Source organism: Peromyscus leucopus, chromosome 1, assembly GCF_004664715.2.
Source record: "Peromyscus leucopus breed LL Stock chromosome 1, UCI_PerLeu_2.1, whole genome shotgun sequence".
NCBI lineage: Eukaryota > Metazoa > Chordata > Mammalia > Rodentia > Cricetidae > Peromyscus > Peromyscus leucopus.
This window is the reverse complement of record NC_051063.1, coordinates 45995253-46018874: the sequence shown is the minus strand read 5'-3', so window position 1 is coordinate 46018874 and position 23622 is coordinate 45995253. Positions and strand designations below refer to the sequence as shown.

At 41.4% G+C, this 23622-nt stretch overlaps 1 protein-coding gene across 1 annotated transcript in view; it reads left to right on the top strand.

Moving 5' to 3' along the window:
• Positions 1-534: 534 nt before the first annotated feature.
• Positions 535-23622, top strand: part of Noc3l (NOC3 like DNA replication regulator) — a 37422-nt gene continuing 14334 nt past the window's right edge. Inside the window, exons 1-11 of the mRNA XM_028882912.2 lie at positions 535-1042; positions 2018-2225; positions 3029-3161; positions 4989-5146; positions 5683-5736; positions 7292-7422; positions 10228-10389; positions 10561-10654; positions 12627-12802; positions 13081-13209; positions 17372-17503. Of these exons, the coding sequence (XP_028738745.1) occupies positions 650-1042; positions 2018-2225; positions 3029-3161; positions 4989-5146; positions 5683-5736; positions 7292-7422; positions 10228-10389; positions 10561-10654; positions 12627-12802; positions 13081-13209; positions 17372-17503 (1770 nt within the window). The 5' untranslated portion in view covers positions 535-649. The remainder of the gene's footprint in view (positions 1043-2017; positions 2226-3028; positions 3162-4988; positions 5147-5682; positions 5737-7291; positions 7423-10227; positions 10390-10560; positions 10655-12626; positions 12803-13080; positions 13210-17371; positions 17504-23622) is intronic.

Genomic DNA, 23622 nt, shown 5'->3' with positions numbered 1-23622 from the left:
TTCTCTTTTCTTTTTTGGTATTTTTCGAGACAGGGTTTCTCTGTAGTTTTAGTGCCTGTCCTGGATCTCGCTCTGATCAGGCTGGCCTTTAACTCACAGAAATCCTCCTGCCTCTGCCTCCTGAGTGCTGGAATTAACCGCCCGGCTTTTTTTTTTTTTTTTTTTTTTTTTTTTTTTTTTTTTTTTTTAAAGCAGGGCAGTCTTTGGGAGACAAGTTCTTGAAAAACATATTCTTGCAATGCCTGTATCTTCCAGTAAGAATTAACGATTTGGTCATAATTACTCAACAGACAACGGTATCTTTATCAAAAGGTTAAGAGAATCCTAATTCTGCAAGTCTCACTAATAGAGTACTTTCTCATACAATGGTTAAACCCAAAGCAAAAACGATTCCACAGTAAAACTATAGCGTTTTTCTTTAGACAGGTCTACACTGTGTCGACAGACCCCTTGCACTCACAGAGATCCACCTACTCTGCCTCCTCCAGAGTGCTAGGATTAAAGGCGTGCGCCGCCACCTAAACTAAGAAGCGGAGAGAAATCATTCTTCTTTTGGAACAAAACCCCCTGCCTGTGGCGGGGCCAGCTTCTGCTAAAGAGGCTGCTCTCCGCCCTCCAGAAGACCGGGAAGGCGAACACCCGCAACAGAATGAGCCACGGGATGCAAGCAACTGAAAAGGCCAAGCCTTCGCCTTCTCTCTTCCCCAGGACTTCAGAGGAACCCGGGCCGGAACTCGTCCCCGAGTTGGGCCAGCCGCTCGCCGCGGCCACCCGCACCCCGCCTCAGCAGCGAGTCTCACCCGGGTCCGCCTGCGAGCGCCTGAGCGCAACCCCGGAGCCGCCAGGGGGCGCGCGCGCCCCGCCCGAAGACGGAAGTCCCGCCTCCCATTTCCGGTGGCAGGAAGGTCTGGGGCTGGAAGCGGCTTCCTGTTGGAGCAAGGTTGCGCTTTGGGCACGTGTGTTACTTCTCCCGGCTCCCGCGACTCCCCCTGTCCCGTTGATCTTGTCTGTGGTGCTCCTTGCAGGCCTAAGGATGAAGGCGGTAAGTGCCCTCGGGACCCCGGCCCCGGGGACAGGGTTACTCGGGTTGACAGTCTCCGCCTAGCTTGTCTTTCCCGTAGATTTTCACTCTGGTATAGGGGGCGGTGGCCTGTGCTGGGGCTCCTGGCGGCTCTGTGCACCATCTGCTTTGGCTCCTTACTGGAGTTTTGCTTCCTCGCCCGCTGTGCACGGACTCGGGGAGCAGGTGTGTGTGAGGCCAGCAATGGGCCCTGCCTCTGAGGGATGTCAGGCTGAAGAGTTTTTCCAGATGCTCTCTCGAACCCTTTTCTACACATGAGAAGCAAGTCACACTTCATTAACCTACTTTATGAGTCACCGGACCCGGAGAGGACCCGTTTCCCCTTTAAGTTTAAGGAGATGGGAAGGCTGGTGATTTTCCTAGATGGAGAGGGACATTTAGAAGTAGTTTTGGGATTTGGATTATAAAGCAGTTACCAGCAAGAGAGTTGGCATCCAAAGGGCGGCCTAATTCAGTTTTACCCTCCTTAGGTCGGGGATCTTCTTCTCCAAGTTGCATGACTTCTGTAAACTTCACTTCTTCATCTCTTATGTGAGGATCATTATATAGGGTATTGGGAAGTTTGAGTGTTTTGTAAATAAAACACCAAGTGAATGTCAGTTGTTATTGTTGAAGGTAGCCATCATTTCCCTTTGATTTGATGGTGTTTAGCTACCCTTGAGTAACCATTTACTTCAAGATAAGAGAGTCATAACATTTTTCTTTTCAGATCTTACACAGTTGAGAGACTGGATTCAGATCATGGGAGAATCCAGTGACGAGTAACTGATGTTCTGGTGCCATTCTGTAGGATTAGTTACTGCCATATGTTGATTTTAGTTCTTGCACAGGATCCATGGTTGTGAAATTGGTCTAATTTAATGTGTAAATTGTTTTCCTGAACCTGATTTAAAAGATAAATTTCTCAACTGCAGTACTGCTTCTGTTGTTTTCTAGAGAAGAAATAAAAAGCAGGTCCCGAGCTTTCGCAAGCTAATCAAAACCAGTAAAGTGAAACTTGAAAACAAACTGAAAAATAAGCAGTTTAAACAACAAAGTACTATCAAGAAGTACCGAAAGGAGCAGAGGAAACTAAGGCAAGCTGTAAAAGATGCTGTGTCTAAAAAACCCATCCCATTGGAGGACCCAAAGAGCAAACGACCAGGTAATTAGAGCATTCACTTACCCGAGTTCTTCTGAAATATTCTCCGCAGAAGTGACTTACTTTCTAGTAACCGTTCATCCTGTGTTCAGATCTTCATAGGCCTAGGTAAGGATAGAGTTCCTTTATGCGTTACCACAGTCAGTATGAGAAAACATTCCCAGGTGAGAAACACTTCACTGTGAGAAAGCTAGCTTCTGCTTTTAGTTGGTCAGACAGCGGATCTGAAAGTGTCGTACTTGGGAGACATTCAGAGTAGCTATGTAAATAGATTTTGGGCTGCATGTCAGGGCCTTCACCTTCCCATTCACGGAGAGTTAGAATGGTTGAGGTGTTACCACGCAGTCTAAGCAAGGGAATAAAAGTGGAACACACTAGTGTACAGGACAGCAAGTGGTTGAAGAAATAAAGTTCTGCATACACAGTAAAACAGTACGTTGGAAATAACCAAATGATACTGGAAGGACAGGGGTTGTGGTCAGAGAGTGAGCATCAAGGCTTGGGACCTTTGGAGAGGGCAGTTGAAGTGAAGCAAACGTCACTGGAGATGAGAAGGTGCTGGTGAACTCAGCCATTGGTTCTCAGATGCCCCGAGACACAGTTCAGAATATAGGGAAACATTAATTTTTAGGATTCAGGCATCAGAGATACTAAGATGCCAGCCCTTTGCTGGATTGTCTCCACATGGAAAAGAATTACAACCCAGCATGACAGTAGTGCTTTCACTGGGAGTACTGGAAGGAGGGGAGGTAAGATGGAAAAATGCAGAATTTTAATACTTTTTTTTTTCTTTTTTGGTGGAACAGTTAAAAGGATGGAGAGGGAAGAGGAGGAGGAGGAAGAAGCCCTTCCTTTAGATATGATGGATGAGGATGACTTACAGCTGATGAAAGATTTAGGACAAAAAGCATCTTTTCTCACAAGAGATCTTTCTTCTAGGTAATATTTTATCTGGATTATAACTGTTCACATCTGTATATGTCACAGATGTGGTTCTGAGCATCAGACCCAGAGCCTGTGTAGTTAGTTGTGGGGGCTGCCACCCAGCTCCCAAATAATCACCCACAGAGACTTTTTCTTACTTATGAATGCAATGCCTGGCCTTAGCTTGGCTTATTTCTAGCCAGCTTTTCCTAACTTAAATTGTCCTGTTTACCTTTTGTCTCTGGACTTACTGTATATCTTTCTTTACTTCTTACTCTGTGTCTTGCTGTGTAGCTGGGTGGCTGGCCCCCAGAGTCCTCCTCTCCTTTTCTCATTCCCTGATCTTTTTCTCCCCAGATTTCTCCTCCTATTTAGTCTCTGTGCCTGCCAGCCCTGCCTATCCTTTCTTCTGTCCAGCTATTGGCTGTTCGCTCTTTATTAGACCAATCAGGTGTTTTAGACAAGCAAAGTAACACAGCTTCACAGAGTTAAACGAATGCAACACATCGTTGCATCATTAAACAAATATTCCACAGTATAAACATCTTAAAATAGTATTCTACAATATATCACATCTTAAAGTAGTATTCCACAGTAGCCCTATATGTACTAGACTAATGTTCTCACTATGTAGCCTAAGATGGACTATTACTGATGATCCTCCTGCCTCAGCCTTCAGAATTCTGGGGTTATAGGCATATATTGTCTTGCCTGGTTTACAGTAGATTTTCGGAATGATATGCCTTTAAGTACGTGTGCTGGTTAGGTTTTTTTGTTTTTTGTTTTGCCCGGGGGTGGGGTGGGAGTTGGGGGGTGGTGTCAGCTTGACAAGCTAGAGTAATCTGAGAAGAAGGACCTTCACTTGAGAACATGTTCCATCAGATTGACTTATAACAGTGATTCTCAACCTTTCTAATGCCAGGACCCTTTAATACAGTTCCTCATGTTGTGGTTTGTTCGATTGGAACCTCCAGCTCCCTCCTTCTAGATCTGGAAAGCCCCATGCCCATCTCTCCGAACCCCACCAGTTCAGAGTCTCTGAACAAAGGGCACCCAAAAGCCCAGTTCTGCCTTCTTGGTGGCTACTGCAGCTTCCTCCTCTGAAGTTGCCAGCTGTCCAAGTCCCCACCTAAAGCGGTCAGCTCTTTGACCATAATTGGGCACAAACCCAGTTTGTGGCGGACATGTCATCAACCCTCGCCTACAACCTATATAATGCCCCTCCTTTAGTTTGTGAGGGGGTGGCTTCTCCGCCTGGATCTCTGGGACTGGAGAACCTGCTCAGGAGTTAGTTGCTTTGCTCAAATAAACTTGTTATATTTTTTCAATTCAGCTTGATCTGGCATACTGTGTCAGCAAAGAAACATATTATTGGGGGACAGAAAACCTATTAGTGACCCCCAACCATAAAATTACTTTGGTTGCTACTTCATAACTGTAATTTTGCTACTGTTATGAATTGTAGTGTAAATATTTTTGGAGATACAGTTTTGCCAAAGAGGCCAGGACCCACAGGCTGAGAACCACTGGCTTACAGGTAAGTCTGTGGGGGCATTTTCTTGGTTTATGTTTGATGTGGAAGGGGCCAGCCCATTGTGGGCAGTGTCATTTCTTGGCATGTGATCCTGGATGTTGTATGAAAAACTGAACAAGCTAGGAGGAACAAGCCAGTAAGCTGTATTCCTCCATAGCTGTGCTTCAGTTTCTTCCTTGAGTTCCTGCCCTTCACAAGGGACTACAATTGTAAGCTGAAATAGACCCTTTCCTCCCCAGGTTGCTCTATCACAGAGACGTGACTAGAAGAGTACCCTTTAAAACTTAAATTGAATTTTTGTTCTGCAGTGAGCCAGTTCATATCAAGAAACGAAAGCATGAGAGTGTGATAGATAAATATGAAAAAATGCCAAGAACTCTGCAAACTGCACCAGAGAAGGAGTTGATTCATTTGCTTCCTATCAAGGATAAAAGTGGTATAATCCCACAGACTAGGGAGAAGCCAGGTGAGTCTAATGACTGACTACTAGCTACACTTAGTTTGTACTACTGGAACTCGTTTTTGGGTTTTTTTGTTTTTGTTTTTGTTTTCTTTCAAAGTTTAGTGTTTGGCTTTTACTCATGTCTACAGAATAAGAGTAGCTGCCATTAGCTCATAGCAGACTTAGTGATTGTCCCAGGGGGACAGTTCTTTCGGGTGTCTGTTGCATTGAGACTGCAATAAGAGCTACAAGGTTTAGGTGATTATCTCTTTAAAGAGAGAGGGGGATGGGGCAGAGGTAGAGAAAGGAAAAGAGAGAAAATGTGTTTGTGAAATAAAACAGAAATCAAAGACAACGTTATAGTGATTTAGAGTAAAGCTATAAATCTATCTAGGCAAAAACTAAATTCTGCGGGCTTCCTGAACTTTATTGGTGCTCCCTCACCCACTCAGGACTGCCTGTCCTGGGATCTGTGGTAACCACAGCTCTCTTGCTTTCTTCTCTGCTTTGTTTTACCACTTGGTGTTACCACAGCTTTAACATGTAAATCTGTCCAATAGTCACGGACATCCAGCAAGAAGAGGAGGATGAAGAAGAGCTGCAAGTTGAGGAAGGTAACAAGACATGTCTTTGTAGTTGATAGAGTTAACTGGGAAGTGGTCTTTTGTCCAGTGAGTGTGTTAATTGTAGGAAGTGTACTTGGAGTGGGCATCATGGAGCACTGCTCCTGTAAAGGTCAGTTTCTACATTTGAAAGTCTCACCCTGGGAAACTTGATACACTTTTTTTATGGAAAAAAATGTGAACAATTACATTTTTTAGTGGTGAGGCAAACATGAAGAATTTTAATTGTTATTGTTTTGAGTCCTTTTAATTATAAGAAAAGGGCCTACTTATAAAAGTGATTACTTTTTAAAAATAGCAAAATTGATTTTGCAATGTACAATCTTTTTTTTTAAAAGGACGATTGTGCTTAGTATATCTCTTTTTCACATACTGAAATGTGAGTTTTTAACATTGAAGATACTTTTTGCTCATTTAAGTTTTTAAAATTATATTTTTATTGTGTGTGTGGAGACCAGAGGACAGGCTTGGCAGCAGACTCCTTCTACTCACTGTCCCCTACTCTTGCTTTTTTATTTTTTTATTTTCGAGGTCTCATATGCTCAGGTTGACCTGGAACTTACTGTGTAACCCAGGATAGCCTCAAACTCATGGCATTCCTGCCCCAGCCTGCCAGATGTTGGAATAACAGGTGTAAGGCACCATGCCCAGTACAAGAGTTCTAATTAATCAAAATTAACCTGAAAATAAATGTTATTTGAAACTATTAGTTAAATTTTACAGACCTCATTAAAAATGTGTGTGAGATTATAGATCAACTGTTATATATAGCTGGTTTTCAATCATTTATTGGATTGCTCATCACAGAATCACAGATTATTCTTGTGTGTTTATTATCTGGTTTCCTGTGAATCTCTCTCTCTCTCTCTCTCTCTCTCTCTCTCTCTCTCTTCTCTCTCTCTCTCTTTTGAGACCGGGTTTCTCTGTGTAATAAAGCCCTGGCTGTCCTAGAACTCATTTTGTAGACCAGGCTGGCCTCAAACTCACAGAGATCTGCCAGGCCAGCCTCTGTCTCCCAAGCACCGGACTAAAGGTGTAAGCCTCCACCACTCAGCTCCCTATGAATCCCTTAAGAGTTTGAGCTTAGGCTTTGGATCCATTTCTGTTAGGTTTTGAATTTGAAGTTAGCCAAGCTACTTCTTTTCTTTCCTTTTTTTTTTTTTTTTTTTTTTTTTTTTTTTTGAGACAGGGTTTCTCTATGTAGTTTTGGTACCTGTCCTGATCTCACTCTGTAGCCCAGGCTGGCCTCGAACTCACAGAGATCCGCCTGGTTCTGCCTCCCGAGTGCTGGGATTAAAGGTGTGCGCCACCACCGCCCAGCTACTTCTTTTCTTTAGTTTTTGCATCTACAAAGTGACATGTACATGTGTGGTAGTAGAGTGATGTTATGTCTTTTACATGATTGTCCAGAGGATGATGCACAGCATACCAAATAAACATAGGTTCTCACTATCATCATTAATACTTATTTTATGTGAAAAGTATGAATTTGTTAGATCTCTGTAAATAAAGGAATATTTAAGAAGGAAAACCCAATTTCTTTCAGAGGTTATTGAAAGCCCCAGGCAAGAGCTCACATTAGAAGAACACTTAATTGAGAGAAAGAAGAAACTGCAGGAAAAGAAAATACAGATTGCAGCCTTGGCATCCGCTATACTGTCAGATCCAGAGAGTAATGTGAGTGGTACTAATCATGTGTAAACCACAGTACGTTAGAGAGCTCTAGCTTCTTACAAGTGTGCACAAAACTGAGAAGAGTAAACAAAACAGGCTGGAGTTGAAAGAAAGAGTAGACGGAATCTTAGCTTCATCCTGCATCTCAGTCCAATTTCCTTCATGAGCTTAGAAAAGCCACTTAGATCTGAGATTTGTTTTTCTCATTTACAAGCAAAGATACAAGACTTATCTTGGCACCTCTGAAGGTGGTAAGTATCTAAAAAGTTACTGTATTAGGGAAGAAGACTCTTCCTGCAGATTTGCCAGACCAGTTAATGGAGGGAGGGAGGATGTATGTGTTGTGCATGTGCACATGTGTGTATGCAGCCTCTCATACACCTCTCTGTCTGTCTTTCTGTGTCAGTCTTCCCAGGCTGGCCTCAAACTTGTGTTCCTGCCTGTTTCCTGAGTTTTGGGATATTAGATGTGTACCATCATGTCTATCTTTATAGAGGTTTGTGGGTTTTTTTGTTTTGTTTTGGTTATGGTTTTTCAAGACAGAGTTTCTCTGTAGCTTTGGAGCTTGTCTTGTAACTTGCTCTGTAGACCAGACTGGCCTCACGGAACTCAAAGAGAACTGCCTGCCTCTACTCTCAAGTGCTGGGATTGAGGTGTGGGCCACCACTGCCCGGGTCTATATGGAGTTTTTAATAAGGAACATTTTGTATAAAAGTCAGTGGAATTAGTTGAGGAATATTTGTAATTAGGAAATACAGTGCAAGGCATGATGGTGTACACTTGTAACCTTAGCACTCAGGAAGCTGAGGCAAGAAGATTGCTACTACTTCAAAGTCAGCCTGTGAGTAAGATCCTGACTTAAAAAAAAACAAGACAGAGAAAGAAGCAAAGGGAGAGAAGGAGGCAGGGAGGGAAATACGAGAGGAAGGAAGAAGAGAGAACAATAAGGAAGGAAATGCTTTGATTGAAGTAGAGCCAGAGTCCCCAAGAAAATCACCACTGGGTCTTGGTTATAGTGGTGAAAGGGTCGATATTTATCACGTGTAAACTCAAGATATCTGAGCTTCAGTCTTGGCTCCCGTAAGTGCTGTTTCAGATGGGCTAAGTCATTTTTCCCAAGAAGACAGCATTTAAACACTTTGTTGTGAGGATTAAATGAGAATAAATGTGATGTCATATTAAATGATAGGACTCTTGTTGTATTGACTTTCTCAGCATCCGAGTATGACAAGTATTTATTGAATGATAAATTAGATTATTTACATTAAACATTATTTACTGTTGTGGGGGGAGTGATGTGTCACTGTAATGTGGGTGTCAGAGAACAACCTTGTCGACTGGGTTCTCTCCTTTCATCTTCACGAGGGTTCCAGGGATTGAACTCAGGTTGTCAGTCTTGTGTTTTGCCTGCCATCTCTCTAGCCCCAATTATTTACATGTCTAGAAGAAAAATGTCATGTGGGCAAACTTTGAGTAGTACTTGTCTTTTTTAGTTTAAAAAAGGTAATATGGACCAGAATCAGAGAGGGGAAGTTAGTATATTTTTCTTCTTTTTTTTTTTAATAATTTATTTTTATTTTATGTGCATTGGTGTTTTGCTTGCATGTCTGTGTAAGGGTGCTAGGTTCCCTGTAACTGGGGTTGCAGACAGCTGTGGACTGCCATGTGGGTGCTGGGAATTGAACTGGGTCCTCTGGAAGATCAGCCAGTGCTCCCAACAACTGAGCCCCAATATTTTTCATATCTATTCTTTTATTTAATCACCATAGGACCATAGAGATATTCTTATTTTAATTTTTAAGAATACATTTTCTTTATTTTTGAGACTCTCACAAATGTATACGGTAAACTGCGATCATGTTCACTCCTCATTTCTCCTTTCTACTTCTCCCCAAATCACCCCAACAAATCGCTCTCCCAGCATCTTGGTTTATTTTTTTTGAAGCAGGGCCTCGATATGTCACTCCAGCTGGCCGGAAGTGACTGTGTGGACCAAGACTCGGTGATCTGCCTGCCTCTGCTCCTAAAGTGCTGGGCTTAAAAGCTTACGCCACCATGCCGGGCTGTTGTTGTTTGTTTTGATAACCCATCAAAGTCTAATTAGTGCTGTTCAGCTGTGCACGGGGCAGGGTTTGTTTTGTCATTTTTCCTTTTTCCTTTGTTTTTGTTTTAGAGACAGAGTTTATATGTGTAACAGCCCTGGCTGTCCTGGAACTCACTATGTAGACCAGATTTGAACTCAGAGATTCATCTGCCTCTGCCTCTGCCTCTGCCTCCTGATTGCTAATCTACAGAGTGAGTTCCTGGACAGACAGGACTACATAGAAACCCTGTCTTGAAAGAAAAATAAAAACAACCAAAAAAAAAAACCAACGACAACAACAACAACAAAAACACCCCCAACCAAACAAAAGATAAATGAATAAAAGGATTTTATTTTATTATCATTTTTTGACTTTCGTATACCTGTGTGTATGCTGCACACAGTGCATGAAGTAGTCAATGAGCAGCTTTCAGAAGTCCGTTCTTTCAGTGGGTTCCGGAGATTGCCTTCCAAATGAGTGCTGAGATTAAAATGTGTACCATCACACCTGGATTCTAACCTATTTTTAATAGTTTGTACTTGCCTACATAACTAAAGTATAATTTTCCTATAGTTTTAGTGATGTGTCCATTGGAGTTTAATGTAGCTGGGCTCTGTGAGTCATTAGGTGAATTCCACTTATGACATCAGATGCAGGACTGTTGACTTTTGTTCTGAAATGTTTGCCACTATTTCTGTAGTCTTACGAATCGTTTCTTTAACAGATTAAAAAACTGAAAGAGTTGCGTTCCATGCTGATGGAACAGGACCCTGATGTGGCTGTCACTGTCCGGAAGTTGGTGATCATTTCGCTGATGGAGCTATTTAAGGACATCACTCCCTCGTATAAAATCCGGCCCCTAACTGAAGCAGAAAAATCTACTAAGGTGATGCTAGATAAAATAAACCAAAAATTTGAGGGGATGAGAGATCTGAAAATGACTGTTATTGTTGCTATTTAATCTTTGTTCTTGCTCTCACCCAAAGTATAAGGCACTTGATTTTTTTTTTTTTTCGCCAGCCTTTGAAGTTAATGCTTTCATTTTTGATCTTTTCAGATTCGTAAAGAAACCCAGAAGTTAAGAGAATTTGAAGAAGGCCTGGTTAGCCAATACAAGTTTTATTTGGAAAATCTGGAACAAATGGTTAAAGGTATATAAACTTTTTTTTTTTTTCTTTTTTAATTTGGGTTTTTCACACAGGATCTCTCTCTCTCTCTGTAACTCTGGCTGCCCTAGAACTCACTCTGTAGACCAGGCTGGACTTGAACTTAGAGATCTGCCTGCCTTTGCCTTCCAAGCACTGGGATTAAAGGTTGTGCCACCATTGCCCAGCTTTGTTTGTTTGTTTGTTTCCTTAATGTAGCCCTGGCTGGCTTGGAACTTAGTGTATAGACCAGGCTGGGCTCGAACTCACAAAGATCTGCCTGCCTCTGCCTCTTGAGTGCTGGGATTAAAGGCGTGTACCACCCACACCCAGCTGTGTTTAGATATTTTATCAACTATTAATATTAGCCTTATTATTTCTGTAGTTCTTTGTCTTTCCTTTTGTGATAGTGGGGAGTGAATGCAGGAACATATGCACACTAGGCAATACATTACAGCTGAGCTATGGTCAGCATGCTGTAGTCCTTCATAAGTAGCCATATGTTTGTTGAGTTTATGAACAGGTGGGATTTATTCTTCTTTGTCCTCATCATCTTTTTCTTTTAGAATTGCAGACAAAAGGCTGTATCTTGAAATAGGTGTTCATGCTTTAAAAGCAAGCTTAAAACTTAGCTAGGATGATAAGCTCTTTGCACACCCTGCAAAAAAAGAGAGGCATAGTGAGAATTGAGTGGTGAATGGAGACGAAACTTAGATGCATAGTTGGTCTCACTGGACTCCTTTCCTGGGTACTAGGGCCAAAGATCACCTAGTTACTGACTGAGACAGTACTGCTGAGCCTCCTGTTGGCCCAAGTGGGGTAGAGAAGTGGTAGAGTGGACATAAAGTGGAGATGGGAGGCTTGGATATTTTTTTTTAATGCTTTGGCAGCCACCTGGAACATATTAGGATTTGATCCTGGAGGCTCTTACTTGGCCATTGACAAGCCCCAGGACAGAGCAGTAGAGACCTTGTCTCAATAAATAATGTGGAGAGCCTGGAGAGATGGCTCAGGAGACCTAAATTTGGTTTCCAGGACCCATGTCAGGCTGCTCACAACTGCCTATAAGTCCAGCTCCAATGATTCCAATGCCCTCTTCCAGACCATGTGGACACCTGTGCTCACCTGTGCCGTACCCACACACAGACACACACATACACATTAAAAAATAGGTGAGGGATGATAGAAAAAGACACTTGGTTTTGACCTCTGAGTTTGGCATTCATATGGATGTGGGCAGACAGTCATGCACCGTGCACACACATAAAAGAATATAATGTAACCACTAAAAATGAAATTAAGTTTAATACTAAGTTATATGTATATTTAAATTACCATTTCTTTGGGCGGTGATGGTGCACACCTTTAATTCCAGCACTTGGGAGGTAGAAGCAGGTGGATCTCTGTGAGTTTGAGGCTCGCTTGGTCTACAGAGTGAGTTCCAGGACAACCAGGGCTGTTACACAGAGAAACTCTGTTTTGAAAAACTGAAAACCACAAAAAGAAGATACCCCAAATTACCATTTCACAATTGTTTTCTTTTACCTATGTTTGTTTGTTTGTGGGTCTACATGTGGGTGAACATATGGTACTGTGGGAATGTATCAAGAGGGCAACTTGGGGGAAGCAGTTCTCTCCTTCCATCCTGTGGATTCCAGGGGTTGAACTCAGGTCCATTACTCACAGCATGTAACTAATTTGAAAGATTAGTAAGATGATTTATGTTCTCTCTCTCTCTCTCTCTCTCTTTTTTTTTTTTTTGGTCCAAGATCAAAATCCTATATTTTACAGTTTCCTCTTTATGTAGCTTGTAGCTTCTGTTGAGACCATGAAGATGCAGATGTTCTATACAGATCTGACCTTGAAAATATTTTATAGCTTAGTAAAAGCGTGGGAATCCATGTTTACTGTAGACCAAAAGCTAACCAGTTTAAGCTCTGACCAGTGGTTAAAGTAACTGCATTTGTGTTTTAATTAGACTGGAAGCAAAGGAAGCTGAAGAAGAGCAACGTGGTGTCCTTGAAGGCCTACAAAGGGCTGGCTGAGGTGGCTGTGAAGAGCCTGTGTGAGCTGTTGGTGGCCCTGCCCCATTTTAACTTCCACAACAACATCATTGTACTCATTGTCCCTTTGATGAACGACGGGTCCAAATTGGTGGGTTGCTCCAAAACTAGTGTCTTGCTCTTGTCCTTATGGGAAGATTACACACTATGTACTTCGTCTTATCCTTATAAATTCTTTATAAGCTGTTCATAGTAACTTAGCATCAGTTTATTGTGCGCTGTCTCTAAGAAAATGATTTGAGCATTAGTTTAGTGAGTGGTTCTCCATGGAGGCTTTTAACATCTTATAATGCACAGGACAGTCCCCCAACAGCAGGCTTGCCTGATCCAAAATGTCAACACTGCTTATTGAAACATTTTCTTTTTCAGATATCTGAAATGTGTTGTGAAGCAGTAAAGAAACTCTTTAAACAAGATAAATTAGGCCAAGCTTCTCTTGGTGTAATTAAAGTGATTTCTGGTTTTGTAAAGGGCAGAAATTATGAAGTTAGGCCGGAGGTAAGCCTTTCTTTTCTTACTTTGAAGTTTGTTTTAAATTATGAAGTTAATTTTTTATTATTTGAAGAAATTTATTTACAGGTAAAAAGTTAAATATATGTATTTATTAAATGTACGTATTGCTGGCAGTTTGTTATGTATATCTTCCCAGATGTATTTGAAAGAGATATATCCATCCTTGTTTCAAAACTTAAAAAATAGGCTTTTAGTAGGAATACTTCTCTGCTAACTGACATGATGGTGTGGTGAGTTTCAGCATCCCACTCAGGAACATACAGCACCCTGCTTGGTAGATGGTTGTCTCAAGAGTTTTCCTGATATACTCGATGTTAGAGAGTATTTTATGAATTAGATTTCTTGAGTAGTTAGTGGATCCAGCAGTAATCACATTAAAAAACAAGAGATTGCCAAATGGTTTTCTAATAATACCGCATCATCCATGCTAACATTAGTGGTTTGAGTCATTTTCCAACTGACTGCCCAGTAATGAATGTTACTGTTGAATCTTTTGTTAGTTTGTGAGGTGTAAAGCTGCCCACATTGCACATGTGTTTATTTGAATATCGTGTGTGTGTGTGTGTGTGTGTGTGTGTGTGTGTGTGTGTGTGTGTGTGGTATTAGACTTGTTAACTTGGGTCTGTGCATGCATGTGTTCAGGTGTACATGTAGGTGTGTGATTGTTGATGGCACAGGTAGACTTTGAGTATATTCTTTGATTGCTGTCCACCTTTATTTTTTTTTGGGACAGGGCCTCTCACTGAACCTGAAGCTCATTGATTTGCCTGGTCACTGAGCTTTGGGATACACCTGTCTCTGTGTAGTCTCCCCAGCACTGGGGATATGGGCACACCACCACACCCAACTCTATTCTTTCTTTATTATTTACCTGCATGTACGCCTGCAGGGCAGAAGAGGGTATCAGATCTCATTCTAGATGGTTGTGAGCCACTGTGTGGACCTCTGGAAGAGCAGCCAGTGCCCTTAACTGCTAAGCCATCTCTTTAACCCATACACCCAACTTTCTGTATGGGTACTGGAGATCTGAACTCAGATCCTCATGCTTCCATGGCAGGCACTTTACTGAGTAAGCCATTTTTTCTAGTCATATGTACATGTTTATTAATAAAGTTTTGCTTCTCTGTATACTATTTCAAAGATGCTGCTTTACTAGAAAATTTAAATTTACATAATGAGAACTAATGAAAGATAACAGACAAAAATAGAAAAGAAACTAAATGGAAATAGTTCAGTGTATATCAATGTGTAAAAACACACCCACATTTCAGTAGCATTACTAATCAGAAGAGGAAACATCTGTAAGTAAATTTGAAGCAGCAGTTCCTAACAGAACATAATCAGGGATTAAAAATCTCAAAATGGCTAGGTGCTTATCACATAATCACACTTTTTAAGTTTTAATATAGCATAGGTAACAGTTACTGTGATTTAAATGTAGAGTAATTTTTTTGCTAAAAGTTTTTTTTTTTTCTCTTTCCTCTCATGGGCCCCATCCTACTTTTCTGGTGTCTACTGTCTCTCACTCTCATGTAGTTACAGATAAAAAAAATTAGAAACTAAGCCTGGCGGTGGTAGCACACGCCTCTGATCCCAGCAGGCAGAGGCAGGTGGTCTCTGAGTTCAAGGTCAGCCTAGTCTACAGAGTGAGTTCTGGGGCAGCCAGGCCTGTTACACAGAGAGACCCTGTCTTGCAAAACCAAAAAAGAAAAAAAAAAAAATCCACATATGAGAGAATATGTAGTTTTCTTTCTGGGCATGGGTTACTTCACTTAATATGTTATTTTCCAGTTCCATACATTTTCCTGCAAATTGCCTAATTTCATTTTTCTTTAGAGCTGAATAAGATTCTCTTGTGCATGTATGCCGTGTTTCATTATGCATTCATCCACTGACGGGCACCTACCCTGAGTTTCCTGGCTCTTAGGAGTAGAACAGCGGTAAATTACACTGTGCCTATAGTCCTCGGTATGTGTCAGGAGGTACAGCTGGGGCATAGGGACATTCTGTGGTTATCTTAGTGAGGAACGTTTGCACAGATTCTCATGGTGGCCGGTCTGTACTTCCATTGCTTATTTGAACGTTTTGTTGTTTGTGTTACTTGCCAGTTTTCCTCATTAAGTATCTTTTGTAGTGACTTAGGACAATTTTATTTTAAGATTTATGTTTTCAGTTTTATTTATGTGTATGTCTGTGTGAGTATGTGTCATGTGTGTGCAGATACCCTTGGAGGCCAGAAGAGGCCAGATCTCCTGGACATGAAGTTGAATTTGACTGTGAGCCGCCCAGCTCAGGTGCTGGGAACTGAATTCAGGAAGAGCAGAAAGTGCTCTTAACTCCTGAGCCATTTCTCTAGTCCCCAGTTTGGGATAGTTTTTAAAATACCATTTCAGCAAATGCACGTGTAGTACCAGACACTGTTCCTGGTACTGAGGGTTAAATGATATGCTTTACTACAGAGTAAGAGTGTAATTTTATTGTCGGTATTTAGAAGTCTTCTTGGCTCAGCTACCTTTAATTCACCATTGAGCTTCACCTGATGTCTGTGTGTTTGTTGTGCAGAAAGCCACCTCAGTATCAAGTTTGTAGGTTCTCTTTCCTGAAGACTGATGGTTTGTTTTTGTTTGTTTGTTTCTTTTGTTTTTTGTTTTTTGAGACAGGGTTGCACTATGTAACTCTGGCTGGCCTGGAACTTGATTTGTAGGCCAGATTGGCTCAGAAGTTAGATAGATCAGCTTGTCCGAGTGTTGTTTGAATTCTAGGTCTGCAGGAGTACACTATCACACGTGCTGATTTCTGGTTTTTATGTTGAATATGTAAGCTATTTGATGTGTTTGTGTTACATGACTGCAGATATGTTTAACTTATATGACTATTAAATGCATATTTAAAGTGGATGACGTGTATCTTTAAGATGGTTTGGTTTTTATTTATATGATATAGGGTCTCTAACTATTTGTGGCTGGCCTCAAACTTGTCATTCCCTTCTGTTTCTGGGATTACTGACCTTTACATTCTTGTTGTTTTGTCTTCTTCATTTGGTCCTTAGATGCTTACATTATTTTTGGTCATGTATTTTTGGTGGTTATGTTGATCCCCCACCCCCACCTGAGGCAGAGTTTCTCCATCCTGGAAATCCGCTCTGTAGACCAGGCTGCACTTGAACTCAGAGATTTGCCTGCCTCTGCCTCCCGAGTGCTGGGATTAAAGTGTGGTGTTTTGTTATTTCATTGTCATTGTTTGCTTTTAAATCCCTTTCAATTCCCTTTTCGCTTTAAAAGTGCTGATACTTTGTTAATGAGAAATAACAGGCTTCTTAAGGGAAAAGATAATCAGATAGTGTGGCTTGAACATGAAGCTCAGTTGTAGAGAAATACTTTCCCTTCAGTGATGCCAGAATAAAAGTTACAATCCCGGCTCCCTACAAACTGTTTCCTTTAATCAATTTGGAGTTGTTTTTCATTGGCTGGTAATATTTTATGAGCACATAGAATGCCTACAGAATATTTGAAATTTGTCTTTCTAATACTGAGAATAACTTTAGATCCACTTCACACTATACACTTTTTGTTATTCATTTTCATCCCATGCTTTTTAGTCCTGTTACCTGAAATATTCACCTTCCCTTCCATATGCACAAGTTGAAACATGGAAAGATTACAAATCATGTGGTTGTCAAGAGTTTGTCTCCTGAAAGCTGCTATGACTTCAGTGAGAATTCAGTCAGGTGGCTCCTTCAAGAGAAAATGAAGGGTCCCAAATCTCGTTCTCTTGGTGCCGTTTTGTATTGTGAGGATCAGATGAACGCTGGCACTATTAATTGCAAAATCTGGTAGAGTACAGCTGGTTTAGAATGTGTTGGTTTGTCTCTTTCACACAGTTCCAACTCTTCTGGCCTGTTCACCTGCGCCCTCTGTCTGCCAGTGCACATGCTGCTTGTCCCTTACATTCATGGATGAGCTGTTCTGAATCTTTAGCCAAATACTAGTGTCCCTTCGTAGACAGATGTCTGAGTATGATAGCAGAGAGGGTAGAACGCTGTGTGTGTGAATAAGACATTCAACACATTTGGCTTAGGTTCTTTTCTACAGTCTTTGGGGGTAATGTGAGTACTAAGCTGTGTGTTTGTTTTTTTTTCCAATATTAGATGTTAAAAACATTTTTATGCTTGCGAATCAAGGAAGTAGAAGTGAAAAAAGATACAGAGGACATTAACAAGCCAAAGAAATTCATGACTTTCAAGGAAAAGAGAAAAACTCTATCAAGAATGCAAAGAAAGGTTTGGTTTATTTTCTTTTTCATTTCATTTAAGTATTCTGCTTTGATTGATCTTGGATTACAAGTGGAATCAAAGTGTAATTAGATAAATCTTATATAAATCATAGTTAAGAAAGGACCTTTTTTGATTACTTTTGTTGTTTGACAGTTTTATATATATATGTATATATATGTTGTGTATGTACATATATGTTATGTACATATATGTATGTACATATATGTTATGTATATATATACACACATATTTATAGTGTATTCTGATTACCCTCTCCCACTGTTTTGTTTTGTTTTTTTTAATTTTATAATTAATTTAATTTTACATATCAGCCATGGATTCCCCTGTCCTCCCTCCTCCCACCCCCATCCCCTGCCCTCCCCCCAATCTACCCCCCATTTCCACCTCCTCCAAGGCAAGGACTCCCCTGGGGATTCAGCTCAGCTTGGTAGATTCAATTGAGGCAGGTCCAGTCCCCTCATCCCTGTCTCGATCAATCCCTCCACCCCCACAGATGTACACAGTAGTCTCTTTCTCAGGCTCATTTTGTGACCCATTTAGTTTTTTTTTTTTTTTTTTTTTTTTTCAGTTTTTATTTTTTGTTTATATATATATATATATTTTTATTTTACAATACCATTCAGTTCTACATATCAGCCATGGGTTCCCCTATTCTCCCCCTCCCACCCCCTCCCCTTACCCCCAGCCCACCCTCCATTCCCACCTCCTCCAGGACAAGTCCTCCCCCGAGGACTGCGATCAACCTGGTAGACTCAGTCCAGGGAGGTCCAGTCCCTTCCTCCCAGACTGAGCCAAGCGTCCCTGCATAAGTTCCAGGTTTCAAACAGCCAACTCATGCAATGAGCACAGGACTTGGTCCACTGCCTAGTTGCCTCCCAAACTGATCAAGCCAATCAACTGTCTCACCTATTCAGAGGGCCTGATCCAGCTGGGAGCCCCTCAGCCTTTGGTTCATAGTTCATGTGTTTCCATTCATTTGGCTATTTTTTTTTCAATAATTGAGTAAAACTGAAATTTATTATATGCCACAGTCGTCCTAGGGACCTCCATGCTATATATATAGCCTCTATGGTTCTATGGGTTGTGTGACCCATTTAGTTTAACCTGGGCCATTTGTGACCATTTAAAGTATTGATTGGAGCCTGGTTGGGTCATCTGGGTATAACAACCAAAGGCAGTTTTCCCCTCTCTCTAAATCTATTAGTAACCAATAGTTCGGCACTTAGTGGGGGGCCTGTCTGAGCTCCTTTTTCCTCCCAGCCTGGCTGTTGACAGGTGCACCCTTGACTTAGTGCAGACATCCCAGCTGTCATTAATTCATGATTGCAGTGGCTGTGTCTTGTTCAGAAGATGACTTTCATAGATTTCCCACTCTTACAGTCCTTCTTCCCCCTTTACTGCACTGTTCCCAGAGCCTTAGAGAGGATGATAACATTCTTTTGAGCTGTGCACTTACCTATCACTTATTCTCATCATCGGGGGCTGCCATGAGTCCATGGACTCACAACTGTTCACCTGAAAGAGGTTTTTCTGATTAAGGCTGAGAGTAGCATTCATCTGTGAGTGTAAGCATAAATATTTAGAAGGCAACTTGAAGCTTATGTCAGTTTAGCTAATTAACAGTATTCAGTTCTCCCCTAGGGCCTGTGATCTCCCTCATTATAGTTTTTTTGCTGTGTCTTCAGTACCAGGCTTATATTCTGTCCTGTGAAGCAAGTCTTAAGTCCCATAACAGTAGGCTACTATGCACAGATGGGCACGTCTTGCTTGAGTGGTCAGTCCAAAAGGTAGGATTCACAACTAGATAACAGCCCAGTAGCTGTATAGCACCTTCAGGGACTATGAAAGTCAGTCAGCAGGGAGCATTGTTCTATCTAAATTCCAGCTTGATTTCTCTATATCATCAATAGAAGGTATATGGTGTCTCCAACAACAGGGTCTTATTGTTTAGCTCTAGTGGGCACCAATGAGGAATGGTAAGAACCTGTATTACCTAAGGGACTTCTGGGGCTCTGTGACCCCAGATAGTTCATGAGAAACTATCTACTCCCAGCACTGGCATTTTTGTTTAAAAACTGACAGCTTCTGGGAGCAGCTTTTCCTAGGCATGCAGGGTATCTCCCTTCAAACTCTTGCTTTAAAAAAAATAAATAAATAAATTTGGTTACAAGATAGGTGTCTTAGGGTTTTTATTGTTGTGAAGAGACACCATGACCATGGCAACTCTTATAAAGGAAAACATTTAATTGAGGGGGCTCACATAGTTTCAGAGTTCAGTTCATTATCATCATGATGGGGAGCATGGTGTCGGGCAGGCAGATGTGGTGCTGGAGAGTCTCACATCTTGCAGGCAACAGGAAGTCAACTGAGAAATTGGGTGGTATCCTGAACACAGGAAACCTCGAAGCCTGCCCCCACAGTGACACACTTCCTCTAGCAAACTTATACCCACTCCCAACAAAGCCACACTTACTTCCTAATAATGCCACTCCTTGTGTGATTATGGGGGCTAATTACATTCAGACTACCACATTCCACTAGCAGGCCAGTAAGTAGCACTCCTCCATGGCCTCTGCATCAGCTCTTGCCTCCAGGTTCCTGCCCTGCTTGAGTTCCTGTCTGACTTCCTCCAGTGGTAGACTATGATCTGGAAGTATAAACCAAATAAACCCTTCCCTCCCCAACTTGCTTTTTTTTTTTTTTTTTAAATTAATTAATTAATTTTTTTTTTGTGATATATATTTTTTATTTTACAATACCATTCAGTTCTACATATCAGTCATGGGTTCCCCTATTCTCTCCCTTCCCATGCCCTCCCCTTACCCCCAGCCCACCCTCCATTCCCACCTCCTCCAGGACAAGTCCTCCCCCGAGGACTGTGATCAACTTGGTAGACTCAGTCCAGGGAGGTCCAGTCCCTTCCTCCCAGACTAAGCCAAGTGTCCCTGCATAAGTTCCAGGTTTCAAACAGCCAACTCATGCAATGAGCACAGGACTTGGTCCCACTGCCTAGTTGCTTCCCAAACTGATCAAGCCAATCCACTGTCTCACCTATTCAGAGGGCCTGATCCAGCTGGGAGCCCCTCAGCCTTTGGTTCATAGTTCATGTGTTTCCATTCATTTGGCTATTTTTTTTTTTTAATAATTGAGTAAAACTGAAATTTATTATATGCCACAGTCGTCCTAGGGACCTCCATGCTATATATATAGCCTCTATGGTTCTATGGGTTGTGGTCTGATTGTTCTTTATTTTATATCTAGAATCCACCAATGAGTGAGTACATACCATAACTGTCTTTCTGGGTTTGGGTTACCTCACTCAGGATGATTTTTTCTAGTTCCATCCATTTGCCTGCAAATTTCATGCTTTCATTGTTTTTCTCTGCTGAGTAGTACTCCATTGTGTATATGTACCACATTTTTTTCCCAACTTGCTTTTTTGGTATGGTGTTTTGGTCATGGTGTTTTGGCACAGCAATAGAAACCCTAAGACCTAATAGGTTTTTATATGCCTCTGATTTGGTTAATAGCCCCTTCCTATCTTGTTTACCCTGCTTAAATCTTTCTATCCCCAGTATTCACCCTCTCTGCTTTTGGTATTATTTTCATTTTGCTACCTCCTCCTTTAAGGCATCTCCCTCCCAATACCTTTTTGTAATTTCCTAGTACTGGTGTTCTGGAACTCACTGTGCAGACCAGGCTGACCTTGAACTCAGATCCCTCCTGCCTCTTCCTCCTGAGTATTGGGATTAAAGGTGTGGGTCACCACCCCTGGCCTTGCAGATACTCTTAAATGCACAGAGTTTGGAAGCTAGAATTTACATGTGAGGGAGAGTGTGTGACATTTTTTTGTGTCTAGTCCATTTCCCTTACTCAGTATTAATTTTCTGTGCTTTCATCCAGTTGCCTGCAAATTTTGTGATTTCATTCTCTTTAGACCTAAATAAAATTCCATTGTGTGTATGTTTCACATTTCCATTGTCCATTCATTTGTTGATGGACATGCAGTCTGTTCCTTTTTCCTAGCTATTTTGAATAGAGCAGCAGTGAACTTGGATGAGCAAGTAGCTCTGTAATAGGATATCTGTCTAGGAGTAGAATACCTGGGTCACATGCAGTTCTGTCTCTGGCTTTTTGAGTAATCTCCACACTAATTTTCATAGCGTCTGTCCTGGTTTATACTCCTACCAAGAGTGAACAAGAGTTCCTCTACCCTTGCCAGCATTTGTTAATGGTTTCCTTCCTTCCTTCCTTCCTTCCTTCCTTCCTTCCTTCCTTCCTTCCTTCCTTCCTTCCTTCCTTCCTTCTTTCTTTTCTTTTCTTTCTTTTTTTTTTTTTTTTTTTGTTTTTTGAAACTGGGTTTCTCTGGGTAGCCTTGGCTGTCCTGGAACTTGCTCTGTAGACCAAGCTGGCCTCTAACTCAGAGTTCTGCCTCCCTCTGCCTCCTAAGTACTGGGATTAAAGGCATGCACCACCACTGCCCTACTGTTAATGATTTCTTGATGATAACCATACTGACTGGGTGAGGTAGAAACTCCCAAGTGCTTTTAATTTGTATTTCTATTATGGTTAATGATGTTGAAAACATTTTGTTTATTTGCCATTTACATTCTTCTTTTGAAAATTCTCTTTCAGATCTTTTTTATTTTATTTTACTTTTTTTTTTTTTCCTTTGGTTATTTTGAGACAGGGTTTCTCTGTGTAGCTTTGGAGCCTTTTCTGGAACTCACTCTGTAGCCCAGGCTGGCCTCAAACTCACAGAGATCCACCTGCCTCTGTCTCCTGAGTGCTGGGATTAAAGGCATGCACCACCACTCAGCTTTCAGATCTTTTTTAATTATAATTTTACTTTATGTAAATGATGGTTTAGCCTACCTGTATGTATGTGTACCATATGGGTTCCTGGTGTCCACGGCATTGAATCCCCTGGAACTGGAGTTACAAACTGGTGTGAACTGGTGTGAACTGCTGGGAACTAAACCTGGGTCCTCTGCAAAAGCAGCAGGTGCTCTTAACTGCTTAGCTGTCTTAGTTCCTGTTCTTTTGCTGTGATGAAACACCATGGCCAAGGCAACTTATAGAATAAAATGTTTAATTGGGAGCTGGCTTGTGTTTCAGAGGGTTAATACATGAACATCACAGCAGGGAGCACAGTGGCAGGCGGGCAGGCATGGTACTTGATCAGTATTTGAGAGATAACATGATTCGTATTTGAGATCGTTTAACATCTGATTGGAAAATTGCAGAGAGAGAGAAACTGGGACTCGTGTGGGCTTCTGAAACCTCAAAGCCCACCCCTCATGACACACCTCTAACAAGGCCACACCTCCTAATCCTTCCTAGTTTTATCAACTGGGGACCAAGCATTCAAACATATCCTATGGGGACATTCTCATTTAAACCACATATCTCTCTAGCGCCTCATTCAGATCTTCCTAAAAATTTTGACAGCTGTGAGAGTTGGTTCTCTTCATCTTGTGTGTCCTAGGGATCAAATTCAGTTCATTGGGCTTGATAGCAGATGCCTTTACTTGCTGAGCCTTCTCCCTGGCCCTGAGTTCAGATCTGTTATCCACTTTTGGTTGAGGTAGTTGTATTGTTGATGCTTTGATTTTTGAGTTCTTTATATATTCTAGATTCTCTGTCAGATATGTAGCTGGCAAAGATCTCTCCCATTCTGTAGGCTTCCCTTGACAGGGTTGGGTGTTTTTTTTTTTGTTTGTTTGTTTGTTTTTTGTTTGGTGGTTTGTTTGTTTTTTTTTCTGTACAGAATATCTTCATTTCATGAGGTCTCATTGGCCTTATTCCCCAAGCAACCAAAGTTCTACTTAGAAAGTCCTCACTTACGCCTATGCATCCTCTCTCCCTTCTCTTTTGCAGTTGTGGAGTTTCAAGTTTTGCAGTAGATCTTTGATCCATTTGAGTTCATTTTTATGCAGGGTGAAAGATAGGTGTCTACCTTCCTTCTCTTTGTGGACATCTGGTTTTCCCTGTGCCTTTTGTTGATGATGCTGTCAAGAAAGAACTTTTTTTTTGAGACAAGGTCCTACTATGTATCCTATGTTGGCCTTGGAGTTTTCCTCTCCTACCTCCAAAATGCTGGG